This window comes from Erinaceus europaeus, chromosome 19, assembly GCF_950295315.1.
Source record: "Erinaceus europaeus chromosome 19, mEriEur2.1, whole genome shotgun sequence".
In the NCBI taxonomy this organism is placed as follows: domain Eukaryota; kingdom Metazoa; phylum Chordata; class Mammalia; order Eulipotyphla; family Erinaceidae; genus Erinaceus; species Erinaceus europaeus.
The window spans coordinates 27650233-27669327 of record NC_080180.1 but is presented as its reverse complement, the minus strand read 5'-3'; the positions used below and the strand labels follow the sequence as shown (position 1 = coordinate 27669327).

Genomic DNA, 19095 nt, shown 5'->3' with positions numbered 1-19095 from the left:
GCATAGCAAGAGGAGAAAGCGTAGTAGAGCAGAGACATACATGAAGAGAGTCCACTGTGAGTCATATTTCTTCCCTGAAATAATTCGCAAATGAATATCAGTGAATTCAGGAAGCAGAGGAAGGAGAAAGTAAGAAAGGAAAATGGGGGGGGAAGAGAGAAAAGAAAAAAAATGTAAAAAAAAAAAGAGCAGTGAAAGGAGAGGTTGTTTTTTGTGTGTTTGTTTGTTTGTTTTAATTAGCTAGGAGAAGGGAGAAGGGGGAGAGTGGATAGAGGAGGTATGAAGAGTGAGACAAGTTCCTCTCACAATGGATAAGATGCCTAGTCACCTAGCAATGAAAAGTATACTAAGAATTAATGTTGGTCAACCTGGGGGAGGGGGTATATATATATATATATATATATATATATATATATATATGTGTGTGTGTGTGTGTGTGTGTGTGTGTGTGTGTGTGTGTGTGTGCATATATATGATAGTAGTAATAAAATAGAACAGAGTAAAAAGCCCTAGCAGTGGGTCTGCAGCTTGAACAGCTCCCTGTTAGCTCAGGCACATTGGGTATAGACAACTGATTGAAAAAAAAAAAAGAGAGAGAAAAAAAAACTTCTAGTCAATATTTCCCACTTTTTCATCAGTTTTTTGTCACTGCAATTGGGCCTAAGTCCCTTACTCAGAGGAGAAAAAAAAAAAAAAGATAGCCAAGTTATTCAGAAAGGAACAGGGCTATAATAGCACCCCTGGTGAGCCAGGAATCTTGGTAAAAAAAAAGGTCAGCGACCACCAGCAGCAGCTCCCTACTCCTGGGGTCTGGCTATGGGAGGAGAGAAATAATCCAAAAAATTTCTTTTTGCTGTAATTTCTAACCCAAATTGAGCTATAGTCACCTCCTTGGTGTCACGCTTAGAATGTCTTGTATTCACAGAGCTGCTGAAGGCCAGGAACCTATACTTTGTAGCAGTTGTCAGAGCTCAAGACAGAAGCTACTTCAGAGTCATCATCTTCATATATTTTTATTTTTCCCTTTTGTTGCCCTTGTTGTTTATCATCATTGTTATTGTTATTGTTGTTGTTACTGCTCTCATTGTTGTTGTATAAGACAGAAAGAAATCAAGAGAGGAGGGGAAGACAGAACGGGGGAGAGAAAGATTGACACCTGCAGACCTGCTTTCACAGCTTGTGAAACAAACACCCTATAGGTGGGAGCCAGGGGCTTGAACCAGGATCTTGATGCCGGCCCATGCACTTTCTGCTATGTGCACTTAACCCTTTGTGCCACCCCCAGATCCTTCCATTTTTTTTCTTTTGGGTTCTCAAATTCTCCTAGTTTCTATTGGTGTCCTATGTGACTCATTCTACTCACAGGGGATTCAAAAACTAAAACTCAGAATATGCTACTGTCTTCTAAAACTCCTTCTTGAACTTGGAATAAGTGATGAATTCCAGGTCTGCATTTCCTGTCACTTTTCAATTAGTTTATTGTGCTTCAGCCACACAGATATCATTTTTATTCCTGAACAGACTAAGTGGCTTCTTTAACTTCTTTTTTTTATATTAATTTTTTTCTGCTTGAAATGTTCCTTTTTAGCTATTCAGTCTCACTACCACCTCAAAGAAACCATCTGTAACCCCTAAATCTAAGTGAGCTCATATACCTGATCACTATGTATTCTTCATAGAGCTTACAATTTTTCAAAACTCTCTTTTCTTCATTTGTTTGCTTACTTTCCTATTGTCTTTCACCATCTTTTTGGAATGTTAGACCTGTGAGAACTAGTATTTTGTCCAATTTCTTCACTCCCTTATTCCTGACAACTATATTCTTGTCCTTTATGTTTAGTAAAAGCTCATTAAAATAAACGAATGAATAAGGCTCAGAAAGATAATAATTGTCCCAAGGCCACAGAGCTAGCAAATGGTAAAGGCATTGTTTGAACCCAGAATTTTGAGGTTCTGAAAGTCATGTTGCAGAGCACTTTATTCCAAGGTTAAAAGAAACAATGTAACCAAGGCACAAAATACTTTGACATTACTCCTCAGTATAAGCTTACTAGTTTACATAATATCAACACTTAGATTTTCAAAGATGTCAACACCAAAGCTAAGAAAGGATTAATTTATTAACTTTTAACTTAGATTCACTACTAGAGCAAAATAAAGGCAAATTAGGCAGGAATTTTACTTTCAGGGAGATATGTATTGTTTTTCTCTAAAGCACATATTCTTAAACTGACAATAGGGGTATTCTGTATCGCCCCATTATGACTATTAATCTTGAAGACTAGATAGAACTCTCAGAAGGCTAGACATGGACCTTCCATATGATCCAGTAATTCCTCTCCTGGGATTATACCCCAAGGACTCCATAATACCCAACCAAAAAGAGGTGTGTACTCCTATGTTAATAGCAGCACAATTCATAATGGCTAAAACCTGGAAGCAACACAGGTGCCCAACAACAGATGAGTGGCTGAGAATGCTGTGGTATATATACACAATGGAATACTATGCAGCTATCAAGAACAATGAACCCACCTTCTCTGACCCATCTTGGACAGAGCTGGAAGGAATTATGTTAAGTGAGCTAAGTCAGAAAGATAAAGATGAGTATGGGATGATCCCACTCATCAACAGAAGTTGAGTAAGAAGATCTGAGAGGGAAACTAAAAGCAGGACCTGACCAAATTATAAGTAGGGCACCAAAGTAAAAACCCTGTGGTGAGGGGTAGACATGCAGCTTCCTGGGCCAGTGGGGGGTGGGAGTGGGTGGAAGGGATGGGTCACAGTCTTTTGGTGGTGGGAATGGTGTTTATGTACACTCCTAGTAAAAGGTAGTCATATAAATCACTAGTTAATACGAGGGGGAAAATTAATTGTATGTCTCGAAGTTTTTCAAAACACAAACTGAATCTTTTTAATATATAGGCTGTGTGATTGATATGCAGACTCTCTCAAAAGCCTAGACCAAGTAGATCAGAAGCAACCAACAGCACAGCTATATACAAGATACTGGGTTAGCAAACCCTAACAAAAGGACTTTTCAAAGTTAACCCAATTACCAAATAATGTGATGATAACATTAACTATCGATTGTCTTTTTGAACCCTAAGACAGCAGGAACCTCACATCTCCACTATAGAGCCTCTATTTCCCCAGTCCTGGAACCATTGGATAGGGCCCACTTTCCCGTATGCCTCTCCCAATCCATACCAAATAATATTGCATCTGCCGATCACAACCTAACCAACACAACGAATGCCACCTCAACATACTTCACTTCAGACTGTGTCCAGAGACTTCACGTGTGGAATGATAGCCCTTCAGCTTCATTACTCAGGTGAGACCTTACCTTTCATAGTATACTCTAATTCCATCTCAGGTGGTTCACTTTCTAACAAAGTCCCAAAACCTAGATATACACTAGTTTCTGTGAGAGAGAGCATATGTTCACATGTATCCGTAAACTACTGCAAAATATATGCCTGAAAGCAGAAGTACACTAGAGTTTGCAGTGAGTACCCTCCTAACACTTCCTCTCCACTATTCCAACCTTTGGGTCCATGATTGCTCAACAATTTGTTTGGCTTTGTATGTTAACTCTCTTTTCAGTCACCAGGTTCCAGGATGCCGGCCAGGCTTCCCTGGACTGAAGACCCTCCAATGTGTCCTGGAGCTCAGCTTCCCCAGAGACCCACCCTACTAGGGAAAGAGAGAGGCAGACTGGGAGTATGGACTGACCAGTCAACACCCATGTTCAGCGGGGAAGCAATTACAGAAGCCAGACCTTCTACCTTCTGCAACCCACAATGACCTTGGGTCCTTACTCCCAGAGGGATAGAAAATGGGAAAGCTATCAGGGGAGGGGGTGGGATATGGAGATTGGGTGGTGGGAATTGCGTGGAATTGTACCCCTCCTACCCTATCGTTTTGTTAATTAATCCTTTCTTAAAGAAAAAAGAAAAAAGAAAGAAGTAGAAAAATTTAAAGGTAAAGCAAGGCCTGTTACTGTAGAAAGAAGAGGTGTGGGGCTTTATCCCTGTGGTTTAAGGATTCCCAAATTATAAAACAAGGTATTTGACAGTTACAAGGGACTTTCATTGTAGTACAGTGTTTTAGACTGAAGCATATTCTGAGCGTTTTTCCTTCTACAGGTCTAGCTTTTTTACCTGCCAGTGTGTCCTACCTCATTGCACCAACCTCTTTGGTGTATTGGCCAAAAATACGGGTCGGTGTGTAAACTGGGGATCTGGGAAGAAGAATAGGGATGTATAATGGGCAAGTCTTTCAAGGTTGCCTTTGTAGCTGGGGCAAAGAACAAATTCTCCAATATTCTCAGTTTGTCAAGTACATACTGATGGCAACTGCCCCCTGGAAGGATGGGAATGGTAAATAGCAAAGGCAGTGTGGAGACATAATGATGCTAAACTGTTTAATATAATAAGGCAATGAATATATAAGGGAAATGTTCACTTTCTGGAAATTTACCATCCTACTGAAGAGAGAAAATTACTTCACAGAGAAAGGCTATGAGGGCCAAGTGGTGGTGCACCTGGTTAAGAGCACACACATTACAGTGTGCAAATACCTGGGTACAAGCCCCTGGTCCTCACCTGCAGGGGGAAAGCTTCATGAGTGGTGAAGCTGGGCCGCAGGTGACTCTTTGTTTCTTTCTCTCTCTATTTTCCTCTCCCCTCTCAATTTCTATCTGTCTCTGTCTAATAATAAATAAAGATAAAAACATAAAAAAGGAGAAAAGCAATGAAAAATTACTTTGGGAAATTATATGACAAACACAGACTAGTTAGGAGCTTTACAGAGGTGCCTCAGAGGTCACCAAGTAGAAAGGACTATAGTGTAAGAGCTATGAGTCTAGATTATGTTCTCTAACTATAGTGAGAATAACTTTAATTTTATCTTTGGAGTTCAGCATAAAAATTTGTAAATAAGCTGAAAAGCTACTGCTGTAAGAAATCAGAGAAGGTCTGTGTGTGTGTGTGTGTGTGTGTGTGTGTGTGTGTGTGTGTGTGTGTGTTAGTTAAGATAAGCCATAAATACAAAATAAAATATGAATAGGTGGGAAGTAGTCTGAACTGGTAAATGTATGAATCAAGTCTGAGGATGACCCCCCAAGAGGCAAGTACTTTATGAGTCAGATAATTCTTCCTAGAATGGAAGGAAGAATAGAAAGATTTGTTCCATTGTACCTTGTGTTTCTACTATAAAGAGATACTAAACAATGGAAAAGAAGAAGTACAAGGAAAGGACAAGACTTATCTAATACAAACTAGTCATGTGTCATCTTGGGTTGGAGAGAAAGCACAATGGTTATGTAAAATGACTTTCATGCCTGAATCTCTGAGGTCCCAGGTTCAATCCCCAGCACTATCATTAGCCAGAGCTGAATAGAGCTCTGGTATAAAAACAAACAAACAAAAAAGTATTATCTTCCCATCTCCTAAGGACTTCTTAGAGTTAGGGATGGTAGAACTGGTCAGTAACATAGTGATAAAGTACCTGAAATCTCTCCCCATAACAATGTCTGATGAAGTTCTTTTCTTCCAGATGGTTGTGTTCTCTGATTGGGATGGTGGTAGTAGGTACCAGCTTGCTTTGTGTAAGTACAACAAGACTTGGGAGGAACAAGAGAGAGCAAGAGTAAGGGTGAGGGAGAGCTCTGGAGATGGAGAAGGAAAGGGAGAGGGAGAGAGAAAGAGAGAAGACCAGATATTTAAAAAGCACTTTTATTTCAAAGGAACAGAGGATTGATTTGGCAAGTACTATCAGAAAGACCATCTCAACGAAGGTGAAAACTAATATAGAGGAAGATGCTGTCAGGAATCTCAATGAAGAGAGATGAGATCTCAATGAAGAGAGGAAGAGAGCAAGGGATCCACTGAAGTCAGTGGTCTGAAGTTACATGTGTTGTCATAGCAAACAATATGTATATGTTGCTCAGTTTCTGGAGTCAACAAAATACTGGATTTGACTTAATTTGCTCATTCTACCATAGCAGAGATCTATTAACTACTGTCTGTGCCTCAGTCTCTGAAACTAGATATTTGGTAGAAGAAAAATTAAAGGACTTTCCATTTTTGTTTTTTAAAAGTTTTTAAATATTTATTTATTTTCCCATTTGTTGCCCTTGTTTTACCATTGTAGTTATTATTGTTGGTGTCATTGTTGGGTAGGACAGAGAAATGGAGAGAGGAGGGGAAAACAGGGAGGGGGAGAGAAAGATAGACACCTGTAGACCTGCTTCACAGCCTGTGAAGCAACTCACCTGCAGCTGGGGAGCCAGGAGCTAGAACCAGTACCCTTACTCTTGTCCTTGCAGTTTGTGCCACTGTGCACATAACCCACTGCATTACCACCCAACTTCTGGATTTTCCACTTTTCAAGAGCCCCCTTTAAGCCTTATAGCACTTATTTTTCTCATTTCTACAAAGAGTATCATAACCATGTTTGTTTCTGAGGCTTAAAGGAGTTAAGAACTCACTGAGTACAGAACCCAAGAAAAGCTGGAGGTCTTGAGCAGGAGAATGAGTTCAGTTCAATCACTGATATGTTACTTGCTGCTTGTGTGGTTATGAACTAGTTATACCAGTTATGTCACTTCATCTGTGAGTGGATTCTGATAGTATCCCACAGAGGCATTAAAATAATCCATACACTACAGGAATGCCCGGTACACAGTAACACCACAGCAAATTTAAAACAATACTGTAGAAACACTGATGGAGAAATCAGCCATACTAGTGTTACTTGCCATCTAACATTTAAATGGTATGTCATACATTTAACAGATGAATATCCTGTGACGACAGGTTTGGATGACAGATGCCAGTAACATAACTAAGGAACCATAAAAAGGCTTTCAGTGAGGATTGGGAGGACAATGCAAATTAACTTTTCAAAGCTTCTGATTGAAGCTTTGATGTATATTGATCTATTTATCTTTTCTTGAACTAATGCCACACTCCACACACCACATTCTTCTCATGTTTAGAATGGCTTGCCTAGAGCTCACTCACCATTCTCTCTCTCTTTTCCTTTCCTTTTCTTTCTGAGTTGAACAGGCCATTGTACATATGTTTTTAAATGAAAAATGTGCTTCACAAAAATGATTTAAAAGCTATGCAAAAGTATTCCCTGCTGCCCTGTCCTGTGAGTGTATAGATACTAGATGGAATTGAAAAGCCACAGTTCCCAATCATGAGTCTGTCACAATACAACATGGCAGGAGTCTGCAATGCCAGGAAATCAGCACAGTTGTTCCCTTGATCTTTGATTTCTCACTATATTTTATGTTTGTTGCTGTACCTGGTGGCATCCCCAACTCTTGCCACCTGCCTCCTCCAGATTATAAATCATATATGTTGTCTTTCTTTCTTTTCTTTTTTTTTTTTTGCTTCAAGGGTTATTGCCGGCATTACTAGTTCACTGCTCCTAGAGGCCTTCCTTCCTTCCTTTCTTTCTCTCTCTCTTTTTTTACCATTTTTTTTTACTATATAAATAGGATAGGACAGAGAGAAATTGAGAGAGGAGGGGAAGATAGAAAGGGGGAGAGAAAGAGAGAAAAATAGACATCTGCAGACCTGCTTCACCACTTGTGAAGAATACCCTTCAGGTGGGGAAATGGGGGCTGGAACCAGGATCCTTGTGCTTCCTACCATGTGGACTTAACCCAGTACACTACCACCTGGCCCCCTTGTCTCTGTATTTTCTTATTACATTGACTATATGGTTAGGGGTTAGTTTAGGATAATACTGCTAATGGAAAAGAGAAAAAAAATTCCTTCAATGGAGAATGAGGACATAATTATGTGTTTGGGTGGGGAAGGGATAAAAGAAAGTAGAGGAAGGGTTTCTTTAACAGAAAACAATCTTGGTTATGGTATAATGGAGTCAAATCTGAAGTTCAGATTTGAATCTGAAGTTCTTGCTACATTAGCTAGCTCTGTAATATTGAGAATAGTTTTAAAAATTATTGAGAATCCAAATGCATAATAAATGTGGCACTGAGCTCATTAATCAATGCATTTTATGTGAAAAATTGTGCATTTCTACAATCTGTTTCATTTATATTTTTTCCTTTGTTAATACAGGTTCCTTTGGCTCATAATATTTTTGGTCTTATTGGCCCCAATGCTGGGCTTGGCTTTGCCATAGGTAAGAAGTGCCTTTTAAGAAAACAAAGACTTTGTGAATAAAAATCTTGGGTCAAGTCTGAAGAGATATGCGAATATAGAAGGAGCAGAAGGATGACTGGCAGAGCAAAGAGAGATGCAATCAGTTTCCACCTATTTCCACCTTTGGAATAGGTGTTAAAGTTAAGTGGCAGGACAGTGGGTAAACGGAGTGGAGAAGGGAGGAGGTGAGAGCAAGCCACAGACAGGAGGGAGGCTGTGAGTAGAGCTGGCAGATAGATGGTGATTGCTCTGGCCACAGGCATGGTGGATTCTGCTATGATACCGATCATGGGACAGCTCGTCGACCTGCGTCACATCTCAGTGTATGGGAGTGTCTATGCCATTGTTGATGTGGCTTTTTGCATGGGCTTTGCTATAGGTATGTTAATGGGGGGAATGGGATCACCCAGACTTGATCTTGCTACTTTCTAGTGCTGTAACTTTGGATAGAGCTTCATAAGAATGTAAAAATCCAACCTGATAATATATGTAGCCCACGGTACATGATAAATTGATACATTTAATCAACCTGTTAATTAATAATTCTCTTATCTACTATTTACTAGATAGAATTGGAAGAGCCATGCTCCTACATGGTTCTAGAGATATTTGTGGCATTTTCTGGATCACCCACTGCCTCTAGTATGGTCTTTTAAGAATGACAAAGGCTCAACAAACACCGTGAATTTGATTTATTCCTCATAGGCCCATCCTCTGGGGGTGCCATTGCGCATGCTGTTGGTTTCCCCTGGCTCATGGTTATCATTGGGATTGTCAACATCCTCTATGCTCCTCTCTGCTATTACCTGAGGAGTCCCCAGCCAAGGAGGAGAAACTTGTAAGGCACTCTGACTACTACATTTTTAAAAGTCTATTTCCATATTTCATTCCTTTTCATTCTCTGCTTTGATTTTTCCCCCTCTGATAATCCCCTATTTGCTGTTTTTCTGATCTCTATTTTACCCTTTTCTTTCCTTTGTACCTTTAAATTTTCCCTTCTCTATATAGCCACTTTCTCTCTTACTCGGGGTTGTTAAGAAGAATCCTCTGTAATGGAAGAAAACTCTTAAAAGTTTTTAGAGTCATCATGAAAGCATCTCATAGTTACTGAAGATATGTGCCCCCCATTAGCTGAATTCCATCGTATATATTATTTTTTAATTTATCTGTGGCTGTCATTATCATTGTCAGATAATCTCTCTTCCACTTAATATATTTTAAAATTTATGTTTTAATAAAAATAGAATGTCAGAAGTGTGAGAAGTCAGAGTACCATTTTGGTAAAAGCTTCACTGGGGATTGAACTGGAACCTCAGGCAGGCAAGCCTTGTGCTCTATTAGTTGTACTCCTACCCATGTCAGGTCATCTCTAAGTACAAAAATCCTAAGGAAGAGAACTTCAAGACAGTATTTTAATTAACTAGTATGAGCACCCTCAGGGTCTGGGTGAGATAGGGATGAATATGAAAACTACTTCTTTTAGTAGGTAGGAAGGTCTGATGGTAGGTGTCATTTTTATCTGTTTCCCTGTTATAGTTTATACCACTATATTAAGACTCAACTAAAAGTACTTTAAATGTTTGTCTTGACTATGGTTGATTAATTTAGGTGCCTTGGGAGGCTTGTTCATGCACATGAAGCAGAAACAGAAATTATTTTTTAAAAATTATTTATTAGTGGTTTAATAATGATTAACAAGATTGTAAGATAACAGGGGTATTAATCCATACAGTTCCCACCACCATAGTTCTGTATCCCATCCTTTCCATTGGAAACTTCCCTATTTTTTATCACTAGACATAAGCAAACTAGTAGGGGAAGGGAATGGAAGATTGATAAAAGGTGTGCACTCATTTCTTCTTATGTTTCTCAATGCAGGCAATTCTAAGTCAAGATTGCCCCATGAAGATTCAGATGTATGCAACTCAGAAGGCTACAAGGGAATTTCCTTTGGCAGAGGACAGTGATGATGAGATAGAGTGAAGAGTAGCAGCAGAAAATGGTTCCTGACCTATTCAAGTGTCATGGATTCACAAGACTTGAGCTTAAATGGCCATGTCTTTCTCTGGAGCCAGCTTGCTCCACTAACTAGTTAGTGGGTTCACTGCCTTGACCTCTCTTCTTCTCCAAAGAAAAACATCCTATAATCTTATGTGTGTAGCCCATTTCTCCCTTCCTACTCTTTCAAAGTTGGATCTCTCTGTGGGAGGACAAAACAATTCTTCCTCTTAAGTTTCTGGGAGACTAATAAAACTTAAGCTGGTTGTGTTCTGCAAGAGGTGACTCATTTTTTGGAAATAGCAGTGAGCTCAGTGTGCCCTTGAAATGAGCTGGGTGAGTGATAAAACCAATTCCATCTATAATCTGATTTATCTTTGGCACTTTCCCAACAGACTATGAGTTTTATGTCCCCTGATATGGTCCTCCCAGAGTTATCCTGGTTAGTTTAGAAAGCAATCTGAATATACTGTTGCCAGATTGCCAATCCAGAGAAAAAAATTAACCCTTTTTTGTAAGATGAATGATTTTTCTGCAGTTAAACCTACAGCTGCTAAAGTGACTTAGCTTCAGCAAACAAACAGCTCTTAGTTTCTTCATCACCAGATGGAAAGGGAAAGAACCTGATTCTCTTTCTGAGAATTTAAAGACATTCTCATTATTTCATTTGAGGTTTTCTATCTTTTCTAAATGTGTTAGTCACCGTAGAAACAAAAGAGGAAATATAAGGCAATTTATTAAACCTCAAAAATTTGTTGGAAGAAATAAAAAATAATTGCCTTGAGATTCCATCCAATTGCTCACAATTACTAATGGATAAATTACATAAGTCAGCCATGCAAACTAGCTTTTTTTATGTAGTAAAAGAAGTTTTTGAGAAAGTATAGTAGGTGCTATAAATATTTTGATACATTGTTAATTTTTTGAATGTTGAGATTTCAGAGACACCTTGCAGGAAGTGATGTCTCATTAATTGTAGAAATAAATTGCATAAAATTATGTAAAATGATAAGTAATGCAGGGGAATATATATTCTGTATTTAGGTACAAAGAATCAGGGATGCTTATGTTGTGCTGTAGTTTTTCTTTTATTGTATTCTTCTGCATGAGTTTGGTATGTTCAGTATATACCCTAAATTATAAGAATAAACATAAATAAAAATCAGTTGAGTATTTATTATCTGAAATGGATAAGGATAATGAGTCCTTATTACACAGATAACAAATATCTAATTTAAGGAATATGTTTTCAAGGGACTGACACTGACTAGATTTACATGAATTGCAAAGCTAAATATGCTTCTATTGTTGTTCAGTAAGGGTTTATTTTATTTTTTCATTATTGGATTAAATTTTTTGGTGGGGGGAATGAACAATTCATAATGGATGGTAAGTACAATATGTGTAAAATTTCTCAATTTTCTGCAAAACACTCTAGCCCCCCACCTATATAACCTTTTCCACCATCCTGTAACAGGACCTAAATCCCCCCTCCCCTGGAGTCCTTTAATATGGTGCAATTAAACAATCCTAACCCAAGTTCTGCTTTGTGTTTTCAATTCTGTTCCTATTTCTCAAATTCTGTCTATGAGTGAGATCATCCCATATTTAACCTTCTCTTTCTGACTTAGCTCACTTAACATGATTTCTTCAAATTTCGTCCAAGATAAGGTGAAGAAGGTGAATTTATCTTTCTTAATAGCTGAATAGTATTCTCTCATGTATATATACCTATTATCTTCTCATCTGTTGCTGCATACCTGGGTTGCTTCCAAGTTTTGGCTATAACAAATTGTGCTATTATGAATATAGGTATACACAGGTCTTTCTGTATGGATGTATTTGATTCCTTATGATATATCCCCAGGAGAATATTACAGTGTTACTAAGGCAAGTCCATTTCATTTCATTTCTTTTCTCCTTCCTTCCTTCCTTCCTTCCTTTATTTATTTATTTATTTATTTATTTATTATTTCCTTCTTTCTTCCTTTCTTTCTGTCTCTCTCTTTTTTCCTTTCCTTCATTTTTAATGCTCACTTAATTTTTGTTATTGTCTGTAATTAGTCCACTTTCTTACTAGTTCTTTTTTTAAGGTAACAGGCATATCAATCCATACAGTTCCCACTATCAGAGTTCTATGCCATATCCCCTCCATTGGAAATATCCCTATTCTTGTTTTTGTTTTTTGTTCTTTTTTTAAAATTTTATTTATGAAAAGGAAATACTGACAAAACCGTAGGATAAGAGGGGTCCACACAATTTCCACCACCAGAACTCTGTATCACATTCCCTCCCCTGATAGCTTTCCTATTCTTTAACCCTCTGGGAGTGTGAACGCAAGGTCATTGTGGGATGTAGAAGGTTGAAGGTCTGGCTTCTGTAATTGCTTCCCCATTGAACATGGGCATTGACGTTCTATCCATACTCCTAGCCTGCCTCTCTCTTTCCCTAGTGGGGCAGAGCTCTGGGGAATCAGAGCTCCAGGACACATTGGTGGGGTTTTCTGTCTAGGGAAGTCTGGATGGCATTCTGCTAGCATCTGGAACATGGTGTCTGAAAAGAGAGTTAACATAAAAAGCCAAACAAAATTGTTAACCAATCATGAACCTAAAGACTGGAATAGTTCAGATAAAGAGTTGGGAGGGGGTCTCTGTTTTTTAGATAGCTAGTAGGCATATTTTAATTATATTCCAAAGGGCCCATCATTGTACTATTTTTTTTTCCTTGAGCCTGAAGTCTGATATTTAAGTGGATCCAAGTTATTGTCTGGGGAGATGATGTCATGACTAGAAAAAGGGCCAGAAACCTGGATGAGGGAAGAGAGTAGCTCCCAAATATGGGAAAGGTGTAGAAATATTGTTGACTGTAAACCCCATCAATTTGATGTGATCTGGGGCCCATATTCAGCTTAAGAGCCTATATAACTTTTGCACTGCTGTAGATCTGAGCTCACATTCTATAGTCATGAGTAGGAGCATTCCAAGATGCCCCAATATCAGGACCCATCTTCCTCAGGTGGAACATAGACTATGTTGTCCATCCTCCCTTTGGAGGATGGAACATTCTCTACTGTTGTTGATCCAAGTTGAGGGTAAGGTCCCATGGGGGCCTACAGAGGGATCTATTTTGTTGTTCCTGATACAGATGATCAGTAACAATGGAGAGAGGGATTTATTCGAGGTCTAGGCCCATCATGTCTGTTTGGGAATTCAAAAGATTGAAGACACAGGAATACTCTCTTCCAGCTTCTGTGAAGTCAATATCACTCTGATACCAAAAGCAGATAGGGGCACAACAAAAAAAAGAAAGCTACAGCTGATGAACACAGATGCTAAGATATGGAACAAAATTCTATCCAACCAGATACAAAAATATATTAAAAATGTTGTTTATCATGACCAAGAGGGGTTTAACCCAGGGATGCAAGGTTGCTTTAATATACATAAATCAGTCAACATGATCCAGCATATCAATAAAAGCAAGACCATAAACCACATGATTCTATCAATATATGCAGAGAAAGCCTTTGACAAATCCAACATCCCTTTAGGATCAAAACACTAAAAAAAAAAAAAAATGGGAATAGATATAACTTTCCTCAAGATTGTGGAGTCCAGATATAGCAAACCTACAACCAACATCATACTCAATGGTGAAAAAACTATAAACATCCCCCCTCAGATCAGGTACTTCAACAGAGCTGTCCACTATCACCATTATTATTTAACATAGTGTTGGAAGTTCTTGCTGTAGCAGTCAAGCAGGAGAAATTAAGTAAAAGGAATAAATATTGGAAGAGAGAAGTCAAACTCTCCCTATCTGCAGATGACATGATAGTACACATACAAAAACCTGAAGAATCCCAGCAAGCTTTTGGAAATTGTCAAGCAATATACCAATGTGTCAGGATACAAAATTAACATGCAGATCTCAGTGGCATTTCTCTATGCAAGCACTAAGTCAGAAGAAAAAATCCAGAATTCAATCCCTTTTACTATAGCAACAAAACAATAAAGGAGGTGAAGGAGGGTGTAAGGTGGGAGGTGAAAGTCATTTATATGTCAGCTGAGCTACAGAGGTTGAGGTTCCTCTAATTTCACAAGGCACTGAACTATGTCTTATGGGTAGGAGTGATTCTTGAACAGCAATAATTCCATATAAATAAATTGGCTATATTGCCAAAAACCCAAAGCAGCTGATCAAGTGTCTTCTTTTGTTTGTGTGTGTGTGGGGGGGGTACTGTGGTAAGGATTCTACCTCTCATCCTGAATACATAAATTTGTATGCAGGAAGTTGTGGTCTTTCAAATCTGGAAAGTCAAGACTGGAAAAGAGTAAAAAAAGTATGTTCTTGAAATAAATAATAACACTCAACTTCTTTTTATGAGTGGGATCATCTCATACTCCTCTTTATCTGTCTGGATTATCTCTGGATTATGGGTCAAAGCATGTAGATTCATACACTACACAGTTATTATGAAAATTGTATCCACCTTTTCTGACCCATCTTGGATGGAGCTAGAAGGAATTATGGTAAGTGAGCTAAATCAGAAAGACAAAGGTGCATATGGGATGATCCCACTCATAAACAGAAGTTGAGAAAGAAGAAAAGAAAGGTAAACTCAAAGCAAAATCTGACTGAGTTTCGAGTATGGCACCAAAATAGAAATCTCTGGGTAGTTGGCGAGGGTAGATGTTCAGCTTCACTTGGGGAGGAGGCGTGGGGATGGGGACACAGACCTTTGGTGGTAGGAATAGTGTTAATATACAGTCCTATTAACTTATAGTCTCACAAACCATTGTTCAATTTATATGAAAGGGGAAAAATGGATTGAATGTCTCATTGAATGACATTGAATGTCATAGCTCTGAGTAAATGTTTCTTTATCTAAGCATTTAAGACTTCAAACTGGTAATCAGATCGAATTTTAACAGTGGCTTAAATTATTAATACATTTCTAATAATGATTTGTTCTTTGAAATATTGAATTTCCTAAAAGCTTCGACCAGGGAGATCAGAAGCAACTGGTGTGTTCTTTCATAAGATACAGCTATATGTAAATAGCATAAAAGGACATATATTATCGTGAGGTTTTGTATGCTATAGAAAATCCTAACAATGAAATTTTCAAAGTTAGCCCAATTTCCAAATGATCTATTGCCTTCTTAAACTTTAAGACAGCAGGAACCTTCCCTTTTTATAAAGCCATACATCTCCCAGTCCTGAAACCACTAGGGTGAGGCTCACTTCCCTGCATACTTCTCCCAATTCATACCAACTGATATGCACCTGCTGATCCCAAGCCAATCAATGCAACCAGTATCGCCTGGGCATGTTTCATTATGGACTGCATCCAAAGGCATCAGACATGGAATGTCAACCCACCAGCTTCATTACACTGGTGAGACCTTTCCTAGCTCACAGAACTCCTTAATTCAATTTCAGGTGGTGCACTTCTTAACAAACTTCAAAATCTACATATAGACCAGGGTCCATGAGATATGGCATAGATAGGTACATGTATCCAGAACTTGGGAAAAAGTTCTCAAAACAAAAGTGCACAGTAGTTTTCAGTGAGTCAATAAATCTAGCAAGCAAACAGAAAGTCCTAAAAAAGACACCATAATGAAATAGTACCTAATGAAATAGTTTCTACTTAGATCTAGTTTACCCTCCTCACCTACCTTCTATTACATATCCCTCAATTACTCAAAAGCTAACCTTGTCAGGCAAAGTAGGGACTACAAAAGCTGAATAAAGGCAAGAGACTGGCATACTTTAATGATGACTCTTTAGTTACTAGCAGGCCACCCCATCACCTGGGGCCCTACTCTGGGATTCCCCCACAGACATGATGGGCCTAGACCTCCAATAGATCCCTCTTTCCATTGTCAATGCTCAGTTCCATCAGGAACAACATAATGGACCATTTTTTTTTTTGCTGTTGTTTCTAATGTATGACATTCTCACAGGGTTGGGGTGGTATCTCAGTTTTGTCTTTATGGTTTCACTTTTCTTTTTTTTTTCACATTTGAAAACCTACATGTAGAAAAGAAGAGAAAAACTATATGATTAGAAATACAAAGAGAGTAGATAGAAAAAGGTTTGAGAAGTATGTTTCCTTTTACCCTGTTGGCCAAAGATTTTCACTTTTTTCTTTTTAATAAAGTTTTTTTCTTTTTTAATTTATTTTTTATTTAAGAAAGGATAAATTAACAAAACCATAGGGTAGGAGGGGTACAACTCCACACAATTCCCACCACCCAATCTCCATATCCCATCCCCTCCCCTGATAGCTTTCCCATTCTCTATCCTTCTGGGAGCATGGACCCAGAGTCGTTGTGGGTTGCAGAAGGTGGAAGGTCTGGCTTCTGTAATTGCTTCCCCGCTGAACATAGGCGTTGACTGGTCGGTCCATACTCCCAGTCTGCCTCTCTTTCCCTAGTAGGGTGGGTCTCTGGGGATGCGGAGCTCCAGGACACATTGGTGGGGTCTTCAGTCCAGGGAAGGCTGGCCGGCATCCTGATGGCATCTGGAACCTGGTGGCTGAAAAAAGAGTTAACATACAAAGCCAAACAAATTGTTGAGCAATCATGGACCCAAAGGTTGGAATAGTGGAGAGGAAGTGTTGGGGGGGGTACTCACTGCAAACTCTACTGTACTTCTGCTTTCAGGTATATATTTTGCAGTAGTTTATGGATACGTGTGAACATATGCTCTTTCTCACAGAACCTGGTCTCTATCTAGGTTTTGGGACTTTGTTAGAAAGTGATCCACCTGGGATGGAATTAGAGAATACTATGAAAGGAAAGTTCTCACCCGAGTAATGAAGCTGAAGGGTTGTCATTCCACACCTGAATTCTCTGGACACAGTCTGAGCTGAAGCATGTTGAGGTGGCAATCGTTGCATTCATTAGATTGCTATCGGCTGATGCAAAATTATTTAATATGGATTGGGAGAGGCATGTGGGAAAGTGGGTCCTATCCTAAGGTTCCAGGACTGGAGGAAATATAGGCTCTATAGTGGAGATGTGAGGTTCCTGCTGTCTTAGGGTTCAAAAAGACAATGGATAGTTATTGTTATCATCACATTATTTGGTAATTGGGTTAACTTTGAAAAGTCCTTTTGTTAGGGTTTGCTGTATAGTACCCAGTATCTTGTAAATAGCTGTGCCACTGGTTCCCTCTGATCTACTTGGTCTAGGTTTTTGAGAGAGTCTGCATATCAAATTCACAGCCTATATATTAAAAAGACTCTGTCTGAGTTTTACTTTTGTTTTTCTTATCAGCGATTATGTGTTATTGGACCCCTTTGTGGGCCCTCATAGGACCTTGCCCTCAATGTGGATCAACAATGGATAATGTTCCATCCTATGAAGGGAGGTTGGATAACATACTCCCTCTACCACCTGAGGAAGATAGGTCCTGAAATTGGGGCATCTTAGAACATTCCTACTCATGACTACAGAATGTGAGCTCAGTCCTATAGGGATGCAGAGTCTCCAGTGATAACAGCCCTTTAGCTCCAATACTCTGGTGAGACCTTTCCTAGCTCATTGGACTCCTTAATTGCATTTCAGGTGGCACACTTCCTAAAAAAGTTACAAAACACACACACACACACACACACACACACATTATATATATATATGTCAGGGCCCATGAGATAGAGCACATATGCACATGTATCCATAAGTTGGGGGAAAATATATACCTTAATGTAAAAGTGTGCACTAGTCTACAGTGGCTCAATAAGCTCACCAGGCAAATAGAAACATCTAAAAAAAGACACTATAAAGTACTTAATCAAAATTTTTCTATTTAGAGCTAGATACTCCCCCCTACCTATATCCTATTTTACTTTCCTCAATCACTCTAAGTCCAACCATGTCACATAAAGTAAGGACTACAAAAGATGGATAAGGGCAAGAGACTAGCACACTTTAATGATGACCCTTTTGGTTACTACCAGGACACCCCATCATTCAGGGCCCTACTCAGGGAATCCTTGGAATCCCACATAAATATGATGGGCCTATACCTCTAATAGATCCTCCTGTCCACCATCACTGGTTGTCTCTATAAGGAACAACATCATAAACCCTCTTGTGGAACTCTATCAGACATTGCCCTCAATATAGAACAATAGTGGTAGAAATTGCCCTACTCTATGAAGGGAGGCTGCCACTTGAAGAAGACTGATCCTGAGATGAGTGCAGCGTAGAATGTTTCTAGCTGTGACCATGGAATGCAAGCTCAGACTGACTGGCATGCTGAGGTTACACAGGCTCCTGTGCTAAATATGAGTAGACAAGGGCCTGAGATCAGATAGATGGGGTTTACAGATTATTGTTAATGGTATTTATATACTTTTCTCATATTTGTGAGCTTTTCTCTGCCATTATCTAGCTTTATAGTTTTATTGTAGTGCTTTTCAGCCACCATGTTGAAGATGCTACAATGACACCAACCTGACTTCCCTGGGCCCATGACCTCACTAATGTGTCCTGTAACAGCCCTCCACCCCGAATCCTACCCCATTAGGGAAAGGTAGAAACAGGCTGGTGGTATGGATTGACTGGTTAACGCCCATGTCCAGTGGAGAAGCAGTTATAGAAGCCAGATCTTTCACATTTTACACCCCATAAAGGCCTTTGATCCATATTCCAAAAAGGTTAAGGAATAGGAAATTCTGTTGGGGGTAATTATATGGAGTTGTACCCTCTTAATCCACAATCTTGATAATTATTAAATCACTAACAAAAATATTAATAAAAAGTGAAGCCAGATGCTTTTTAATGATTAATTATTGTTTTACTCCAATAGGTATTCAAAGTACAGTAAGTACCCATAAATATTCTAACTACAATAATCACCAAAGGACACTCAAAATCCAGCAAGCACCAAT

The 19095-nt window shown here is 38.9% G+C and overlaps 1 protein-coding gene across 1 annotated transcript in view; it reads left to right on the top strand.

Moving 5' to 3' along the window:
- Window positions 1-10172, top strand: part of SLC18A1 (solute carrier family 18 member A1) — a 49567-nt gene extending 39395 nt beyond the window's left edge. The window contains 8 exon segments of the mRNA XM_016193928.1: window positions 4152-4187; window positions 4190-4229; window positions 5563-5614; window positions 8106-8169; window positions 8449-8568; window positions 8895-8996; window positions 8999-9027; window positions 10068-10172. Of these exon segments, the coding sequence (XP_016049414.1) occupies window positions 4152-4187; window positions 4190-4229; window positions 5563-5614; window positions 8106-8169; window positions 8449-8568; window positions 8895-8996; window positions 8999-9027; window positions 10068-10172 (548 nt within the window).
- The last annotated feature ends 8923 nt before the right edge of the window (window positions 10173-19095 follow it).